The sequence below is a fragment of the Aulonocara stuartgranti genome, assembly GCF_965226115.1.
Source record: "Aulonocara stuartgranti genome assembly, chromosome: 6".
In the NCBI taxonomy this organism is placed as follows: domain Eukaryota; kingdom Metazoa; phylum Chordata; class Actinopteri; order Cichliformes; family Cichlidae; genus Aulonocara; species Aulonocara stuartgranti.
In genome coordinates this window covers 1,748,153-1,757,538 of record NC_138944.1, presented here as the reverse complement: position 1 = coordinate 1,757,538, position 9,386 = coordinate 1,748,153, and the positions used below count along the sequence as shown (strand labels likewise).

The 9,386-nt window shown below is 42.2% G+C and overlaps 1 protein-coding gene across 3 annotated transcripts; it reads right to left on the bottom strand.

Annotated features, from left to right (window-relative positions):
• Nucleotides 1–393: 393 nt before the first annotated feature.
• LOC309708003 (uncharacterized protein) lies at nucleotides 394–8,926 on the bottom strand. 3 transcript variants are annotated; one of them, XM_082535694.1, is made up of 6 exons: nucleotides 8,873–8,926; nucleotides 4,850–5,164; nucleotides 2,298–2,363; nucleotides 1,911–2,027; nucleotides 1,337–1,413; nucleotides 394–1,280 (listed from the first exon to the last, which is right to left on the bottom strand). In XM_082535694.1, exons 1-6 carry the CDS (start codon nucleotides 8,907–8,909, stop codon nucleotides 1,266–1,268), a joined length of 627 nt encoding a protein of 208 aa, XP_082391820.1. In that variant the 5' UTR covers nucleotides 8,910–8,926; the 3' UTR covers nucleotides 394–1,265. The 3 variants fall into 3 exon arrangements, with proteins under 3 accessions (XP_082391820.1, XP_082391818.1, XP_082391819.1); XM_082535692.1 differs by having other exon boundaries at nucleotides 394–1,413; XM_082535693.1 differs by lacking the exon at nucleotides 8,873–8,926 and adding an exon at nucleotides 7,924–8,059 and having other exon boundaries at nucleotides 394–1,413.
• Nucleotides 8,927–9,386: the final 460 nt, after the last annotated feature.

Below are 9,386 nucleotides of genomic sequence, written 5' to 3'. Positions count from 1 at the left end.
CCTTCATAGAAATCAAACGTACACTCTAACAGTCAGGAAGTTCTTTCCTGGTGATGGCTCATCTGTAAAAATGCTCCGTGTTTATAATGACAGTAGACTTTGTGTCCACAGCTGATACAGAGTGTAGCTGTACGTATGTGACCACCAACCAGTGCACGGTTACATGTCCTGAATGTTGTCAGAGCAGAAGCCCTAATTACTCCTGGCGTCAAATTCAGTCAGGATTACAGATTACTGATTACATCTGCGGTCCGTGACAACAGTGAGCCCCGCGGCTTCAAACCACAGACTGTATATAAAAGATCAACAACATGACAGCTGACAAACTGCCAACAGAAATCCTGATGTTCAAGGATCAACTTGATCAAACAAAACAAATGAAGTAAAAGTGAATTGATTCTAATCACAGTCTTTATTTCAATGGATGCAAATGTAAGTTTATAACCAGAATTTTATCCACCAGCCGTACAAACACGTGAAATTCTCAGTAAATCAGCATCTTTCAGTCTCACTGTGGTTTTTACAACAACATCAAAGAAAAGGAAAAACTGCCAAAGATCAATCATGTAAAGTCTGTCACACACACTTCACAGGGAGTCTGTACTCTTTGGAAATGTCTTTTATTGCAATATTATTACAACAGTAAACACCAAACAGCCCGGTCTGTCAGAGCTTTTCAAGTTTCCTCAAAATCAGTTTTGGTTTGTTTGGAAAGACGTCGTTCCTGTTTGGTTTAAACCAGGAATATCCAGGAATCGTTTGACATCCAGGGCCACTTACAGCTCACGTTGATCTTAAGTGAGCGAGACGAGTGAAGCTAACTACACATTTAATCCCTGAGATATTTTAACATGACAGAAGAAGAAGAAGTGCCAGTACAGGAGAACATCTCAGCGTTTCTACAAGATTAATGCGTAAAATTACAGGAATATTGTGGATCTTTGGTGTTATCAGAGACTGACATCCAGAATCAGTGCAACATGTAGATATTCAGTACCTGATGAAGAAAATGTAAAAGCAGCACTGCATATCAGAAAGAGCAGGTCCACTGAGATACATGTGCCAGACTTTAAAAACCTACGACTCTCTCCATGGATGTTACAGGTTCACAGTGCAGCAGCTGCTCTTTGGATCTTTTATAGACAAATGTCTTAAAGAGACAGACAGTAAAGACAGAGGCCATATTTACTGCTATTTACTGCTCGCTGTCAGGTCCGCAGCATTAAACATGACCTTTGTAACGCTGGACGTCTGTGGGAGGTCCGTTACACATCTGTATCTGCACAGCTGTATCTGCACAGCTGTATCTGCACAGCTGTATCTGCACAGCTGTATTCTGTGTTACATTCTCCTGTCCGGAGGGTCCTCCAGGATCTTCTTGATCACACTCTTCATACCGAACCCGAAACCTTTCTGTGAACAAAAGAAAACACGAAATACGACTGATGACAGTGGATCACGTGTTAAAGACGTCACAGCTGCTCTCTGAAAGAAGAAGAGCAGCTCTGCAGACACAACACTGAACATCTCACTGAGGTTTAGTCGAGCTCTTTCTACAGATCCAGACTGAAAACAACGGACACAAGAGATGCTGACTGTGACTCCTAATGTCTCTCAGTGTGGTGGACACTTCATTAAGTTCATATTAACAACCAGCTGCAGCTGATGCCTGCAGGCTGCTGACCACAGCGTGTGATGGTATTTGTTGTAATATCTGGATAAAAGCTAGAAATGATCAAACCTTCAAAGGATTTTGAAATCTGACTTCCTGGTTTTGCTTTCAGTGACACAGACTGAGAATCTGTCAGCTCATCGTGTCTCATAGTGAGAAAGTTCATTCATCACAGGTGAAGGTAACCCCACAGGAAACTAACCCTAACCCACACTCTTACTTTTACGCTCAAACTGACCTTTGATTTGCTCACGATATTTCCACACAGCACAGAGAAGAACGACCAACACAATCAGTACAGCAACACCAACGATCCAGAGTATCCAGTTCTTTGGAGGCGTAGTTGGTTTTGGACCTGGAACAGACAAAAAGGAGACAACAAGTAGTTTCACTAAAATCAGTGATGTTTATTTCAATGATGAAATTCATGTGAAATATTAAATATTATAACTAAAAACTTCAATAGGAAATCCAAGTACATCACAAAAAATAGACACTGTGAATTAAGAAAGGCGCTCGTCTCTGCCAGAGCAATATAGAAATATAAAAACTGTCCATGTCTGCAGTAATAAATGCTGATGTTTCCATACTGATATATGGAAACGAGCCCTTGCTGAAAACTCACCAGCGGTGCTGTGATCAACTGACGTTTGTGTTGGTGTTGCCGGTGTTGAAGAATAACTGGACAGTTCTGGGGAAACAGGAGGAGTTCATTTAGAGCAAACTCAAATATCTCAGATCAAACAATAACCTCAGCAGCTGAAACACTCAGCGAGCTAAGGTGTGATGGTGGTGGGAAATCACACTCTGAACATGTGCACAAATGAATGTGTGAAACAGACGTTCAGTGTCAGAAAGAATCGATGTGACATCTGTTAAACAGCCGCCCGCCTCATGAGCTCACGTGTGTAATTAAATTAGACAAATTTGGCTGATCGTGAGTGTTCAAATATGGCTTTGTGCATGATATAATATTATAACTATTGAAAATATTAACCTCCTAAGACCTGAAGTCTTTCATGGCGTGTATTTAAAAATTTTCGTTGCTATTTGGTTTGATTGGGACTAGAGCTGGGCGATATGAGATTTTTTCATATCACGATATGTTTTTTTCATTTCAGGCGATAACGATATCTATCACGATATCAGCCAAATAACTATATTTGTAAGATTTAAATGTGCCGTTGCTCACAAGTAAAATGTGAAATGATCAGCAGCTTGTTTTTAAATATTTATTTCCCATAATAAGTTCAACAGGGTAGATGTACTTAAGGAACATGAGACTTTTTCAGATAAATAAAGGCAAATATTGCAAACTACACAAAAGGCAGCCGCTAAAGCGTTTAAGTTTCAAAATAGAACAAACGAAACAGACTAAATTGTCAATTCCACTTAGAAACAAAATATTAATTCTAAAAATAAATCTTAGTTTGTTTTACAGAAGAACAGACAAAACTGACTAACTTTTGTCAATATCAAATAAACTGAGAACTAAAAGGAAATTCTCAATCTCTCCTTGTTGTATAGCTGAGCTTTTCAAACAGTTTTAACAGTTACTTTAGTCTGACAAAAGCCGAATGACGAATTAGCGCTTCCAGTCAGAGACTGAGGCTACGTCCACACGTACACGGGTATTTTTGAAAACTGAGATTTTCCGTTTTCGTTTTAAAAAAAATAATCCCGTCCACACATAAAGGCAGAAATGAAGGAAAACGCTGCTATGAACATGCCAAAGCAGCAGGTGGCGCTAGATTCCTAACCGTGCAGAAATGTTGGCCAATCAGAAGTCTAGAAGCCTCGGTGGGAAAAAGTAAACAAAGCTGGGGCATAGAAGCAGAACCGAGTCGTATGTGTGGACGGACAGTAACTGTGTGTATATGTAAGCATTTAAACACTGCAGAGTAGAATTAACAGTATTGTAGAAATTCATTTCACCGAAACAATAACGTGGCGCACAGTGTGACGCATGCACCAGTTTATTGTATTTCCAGACTTGCTTTCGGCACAATTTACAGTGCACGCTACTCTGTTTTTTGTCAGACTTGAAATAGCCGAAATACCTTCACACTACGGAACTTCTATGGCTCTTCCGTTCGACAATCTCTCCGGCGTTGGAACCATCATCTGTTTTCTCTTCGGTCACGCTCGGTTGATTTTTCTAGTCGGCACACTCATTTCCTCCATTACCCGCTGGCTGCTTCCCAAACAAACACACGTGCGGCTTGGCACTTGTGCTGTACGTAACAAGTCACATGACGTGACGCTGCGGCTGTGATTGGTTTGGCTCTGCGCTACTTAATTTGGATTGGCTGACCTTTTTTTTTTTTTTTTTTTAAGAGGACAAGAGCGGCGAGGTCTATCGTGATAGTTTAATTTCTCTATCGAGTAAAAGTTATATCGCGATACATATCGTTATCGTTCTATCGCCCAGCTCTAATTGGGACCCAATGAATGTAAAAACAAATAATTACCAGATTTTTTTTTCACTTGATTTTTGTTTCTGACAAGAATGAGAGCCACATATGAGGACATTTGTTTAAAATTTCGATAGAACAGTGGCAGTGTAATGTCCTCGTAAGTGGATATCAGGCCCTTGTAGAGAAATATGAAGTATTTTGGTCTAGACATCAAAAAATGTGATGTCCACATATGTGGACGCCAGGTCCTAGGAGGCCAAAGGAAAATTTTAAAAATTTTAAATGAAACTCAATTTCCCATCAGCCTCTGACTTTCCCAGGGTCACTGTCACATCTGATAATGAGTTAATGATGCTGATGCTTTTATTGTGAAGGATCCATGCTGAATGGGTTTTTAATGTGACTTCATGATTTAACCTAAGGAGCTTGGAAAGAAAAGCATATGGACTTCTGTAACTTAAAGAAGTCCATATGCTTTTCTTTCCAAGCTCCTTAGTTTCTCGTAAGGCCCTGAGTTATGCACATTCAGTAGCTTCTAAATTAACATGTCACTAATAAAAGTCCTATTATCGAATAATGTATTTTCCACACTCCTTAAATTTAAATTTAAAACACTCCTTAGACTACGATGACCTGGATGACTGAGAACCTTCACAGAAATATTCATGATGTAACATTTCTCATAATAAGAAGAAATAATGGTAAATAATGTGACACTAACTAAAGTGTGTTTGTGTTATGTGACTATACTACTACTCACCCACAACAGTCAGGTTAAAGCTTTGAGATGACCCATTTTTACTGAAGATCTCACAGTTGTAGAGTCCGCTGTCGTTGGCAGTGAGGGATCGAATCGTCAGAGATCCGTTTGCATCCAGCTGGAACTTTTCTGATAGTTTAGTCTCAGATGTTCCATCATCATAGCTGATGATGACTTTGTACTTCGGACCATAAGACCAGACAATGTCAGCGTCTCTGTCTACCTCGGTGGCTCCAATGTGCAGGCATACATCCCCTCCAACCTTCCCCACCACTGGTTTAACATCCCTCTGTCCACGAGCTCGACACACGGCCACTGTGAGAGACAGAGCGGGACACAGAAGAGTGGTGGTGTTATGACTCAGCCCCGCCTGTGTGAGTGAACTCGAACCAGAGTTTGGAAGATACTCCACCGAAAATCACTCTGTGCCATTTAAACAACACGGTTTCTATGGAAACCACAAGGTTATTTTTCCAACATCAATTTGTTGACAGACTTTAATTTTCATTTAATCTCGACTATGAATCAGGACTCAAATATCATGGTGGAGTCTAATTACTCCATCACCTCTCCCCCACCCTGCAGAGGTGGCACTTCCCTGTGCACTAAAAGACAAAACAAGAAAGGCAAGATGTGTGTACATGTGTGTGAGTGTGTGTGTGTGTAAACGGGAATTTCCTGCTACATGGCTTTAATACATAAAAGAAGAAAACCACCTCTCTGCTGTTGTATGCAGGACAACTTGAATAATTTTAGCTTTTCTGACTGTTGCATTATTTGATGAAGTGAACAGACTTAAATATTTTACCAGTGTGCTACTTAGCTCAGTCCCAGATGAGGCACGTGCACTCAGAACAACTGATGGTTTTTAAAGAAAAAGAAGAAAAGAAGAAAAAGAAGAGACACACACACACACACACACACACGTGAGGTTGCATCATTATAAACACATCCTTTAAAGTTCAGCCTGCTGAGGCTTCGACACCAAACATGCAGGCATGGTGAGCACGCTGGAGGAGTAGTGTGGGAGCTTGTTCTGTGAGAACATCTCCACCTCCATCAAGGTCACAAACACCAGAACAGCAGCGTACTGCACCGGTGTCCAGAGCTCCCACGGAAATTTAAGTCAGCACATCCTGGCTCCACAGACGTGCTAAGGGCCAGTGGCGGTGCTAGCCTGTTTGGCGCTCTGGGAGAACACTCCCTCTGGCGCCCCTCTATGCTGTTGCATGCTGGGGCAGCAGGTTGAGGGTCACAGATGCCAACAGACTAAACGAATCCGTAAGGCCAGTAATGCTGTGAGGATGGAGCTGGACTCTGTTGGGTGGTGTCTGAGAGGCAGATGTTGTCCAAGATAAAGACAATGTTGGATAACACCTCCCACCCACTCCATGACATGCTGGCTACTCACAGGAGCACGTTTAGTAAGAGACTGAGAGTACCCACAATGCACCACTGACCGACACAGGAATCATTCCTGCCTGTGGCCATCTCCCTGTACAACTCCTCCATCTAACACACTGTAATCACTGCAGTAGTTACAGCCTTTTTACACACTCTTTATTACTCTGTAATATTCTTATCAATGTTCTTGATATTTATTTATAATCACCTCTGTTAATCCTTCATATTTATAATTGACTGATCTGTATATATTACTGCTATTTCCTAAATGTGTAAAAGCTGTAACATAAGGTATTGTTTGGAGTTTAGTCTGTTACTATTTTTACCATTTCTTCTTGGAGCAACTGTAACCCACATAATTTCCTTAAAGATTAATAAAGTATTCTGATTCTGATTGTTCCAGGATGACCTGCTATTATCCAATCACACGTCTGCTTACCTGCATCTGTTGCTGGTTTCTCCTCCTCTTCTTTTCTCTTTTTTTCTAAACTGATCTTTTGAACTTTTCTTGTCCATCTTCCATCGGTTTAATTTTGCCCTCCAGTATGAACACCCATCCCCTACAACCTACACCTTAGTTCACAGATTCACTTTGTCTAAGGTTTATTTCTGGGCTTTCACACAACCCAGGATTCAAATCATGAATACACAATGGGCTTGGATTTACAACATTATGAATGAAATGTGCTCTATTTGGAAGCAGCAGGTCTTCCTCCCCTGTCGACGGGTTGTGTGAGACTTTAAATCATTAAACTGTAAAATATAAATTATAAATTGTTATTGATCCTTTACCCCGAGTCCTAAAGTGTAGATTTATTTTCTTACTCTTCTTATATTTATTGTTTGTTTACTTGCACCGCTGTAACTGGAGCCTCGTCGTCTCGTCTCTCTATGTGCTGGACTGTCTGTAGCGGAGATGACAATAAAGTTTACTTTGACTTTGACCGGCTCCAGCCGGTCAGAGAATCCCCCGCCGCCCCGCCCTCTCCTCCAAGCAGCAGGCGTACCTGGCGTGTCGGCAGCATGAGGGCGGGCACCATTTTTTTTTCCCCGATGCCCGTGATGCCGCCCTGGGCAACATGTCGCCCGTATCAAAAACCGCTACTGCTAAGGGCAGGTAGAGAGAAGGACTCAGAACACCGAAGCCCAAGCAGGGTACCAGGCGGCACGACCCAGCCGCAACGGCCCACCCCCAAACGAGCGAGACAGCAGACCCCAAACGGCACCCACCCGATCCCCACACTCCCTGACCCTCTCCAGTTTTTCAAGTATCTTTATAACTGTGATATTGTACCTACATTTTTACTAATCCCGTTCTTTTTGGCCTCTTAAAATATGGGTACAGAACTACTGTAACATTCCTCTGGGCCAAATCTGTCTTAGAGAGACATTTATAATGTCAGCGACAATTTTAACTGGAGTTTTAACTAAACAAAGTCAAAAGCTGATCGCGCCTTCAACCTGCTGACTGGATCTCATTCGGCACAGGCCGGTCACCGGCACTCCCGCCCCTCCAGGAGCGACACACACCTTGCTGTCATCTGCACTAATATCCAAAATGTAATAACCTCTAACGCCACCTGTTTGTTGTGCGAAAGTTTGACAAACGCAGATTTGTCTTCAAAAAAGGCAAAGGAGGCAATTTATAATTAAAAAGGCGAGTTACTCACACAGAGCGGACACGAGGAAGACCAAGCAGCTCATCCTCACGCACGAGCAGCCAAAGAATGTGAGGAATTGGACCGCTTTTTAATCTGTCACTTTCTTGCCTCACTGCTTCCTGCTGTGTGTGACGTCACGCCCTGCGGATACTGTTTGTGCCCAGTAAAAGTTTCGCGCTGCCGTGATTAAAGTTCCAACCAGACACTGACAGACACACACTTCACCATCAGTCGGGATAGTTACAAAGCTGTATTACCGTGTGTCAGTAATCTGACAGCACTGACTACATCTGCGGTCTGTGACAACAGTTAGCTACCAAAGTGAAGCTGATTACACATTTAATGCAGCTCAGCCCTCCTGTCTTTAGACTGTCTGTGTGTGTAAACAGGGGAATTTCCTGTTAAACTTCTTGAATCAGGGTGCACATGTAAGCACTGATCTGGTGTGGCGCACAGGAAAACCTGTTTATCAGGGTGTGTTCTGGGTCTTACAGGTGTTCTCAAACAGGGGTACATTTTTTCTCCAAGGACCTCTTTATAATCCTCATGCTGATAAAACAGTTTGCTTTATGATCAGATGCTTCATTTGTTAGCACTTAAAGACTCCCAACATGTTTGGGTCTTCCATCATTATTCCAATAAAGTCAAACTCAAAGTATAATTTTAGCTGGGGTGGACAGACTTAAACATTTTACTAGCATGCAAATTAGCTTGATCCCAGATGAGGCACGTGCAGACCCCCTGCACTCAGCCCAACAGCCCAGTGAGAAACACATCACTTAATACTTCAGTTACACACATGTTACTGTTACACACACATTAGTCCTCTGCACTAACATCCCAGCTGATGCAATGAACTCTAACGTGACCTGTTTGCTGTGTGAAAGTTTTGTCTACACAGGTTTGCCTTTAAAAAGGCAAAATATGTAAATGATGTTGAAAAAGGAGAATTACTCACACAGAGGGCCAAACACAAGGAAGATGAGGCAGCGCATTGACGGAGAGCAGCTCATTCCTCAGCAGCAGCAGAATGAGAGTGTGACAGACCTGCAGGCTATTTATAAACAAGACCCGCCCTCCAATGTGACCGCCCACTCTCTCTTACATCTGTGTTACTGCTTCCCGCTGACTCTGAGGTTACTATTCAGACCCGTTCACAGAAGTACCGCTCGCTGTTGATTCAACCACGACTTCAAGACATGTGAGGACCAGAGGAAAAGTTTCCACACTTTCAGTTAACAAGTGGTTGAATCTGAATGCAGTTTAATGATAATAATGCCGGTGACACGTTTGTTCACCACATTGTGGGACTATCAGGACTATCTGTGAAGGTCAACCATACTGCACTACAGAGGAAAATAAAAGAGAAACTCTCAGCCAGCAGACAGTGCTCAGGCAGCACTGTTACAGCACTGTCATTGACATCGATGCCCAAACTCTCCCCTTTCATTTGATTCTGTTCTGCCCCAAAC

Excerpts from the sequence above, each read along its gene's own strand:
- LOC309708003 (XM_082535692.1), bottom strand. The coding sequence starts at position 8,909 with ATGCGCTGCCTCATCTTCCTTGTGTTTGGCCCTCTGT. Across the intron at positions 5,165-8,872 it reads CCTTGTGTTTGGCCCTCTGT|TGGCCGTGTGTCGAGCTCGT; the intron begins GTGAGTAATTCT and ends TGTCTCTCACAG. Across the intron at positions 1,414-1,910 it reads ATATCGTGAGCAAATCAAAG|AAAGGTTTCGGGTTCGGTAT; the intron begins GTCAGTTTGAGC and ends TTTTGTTCACAG.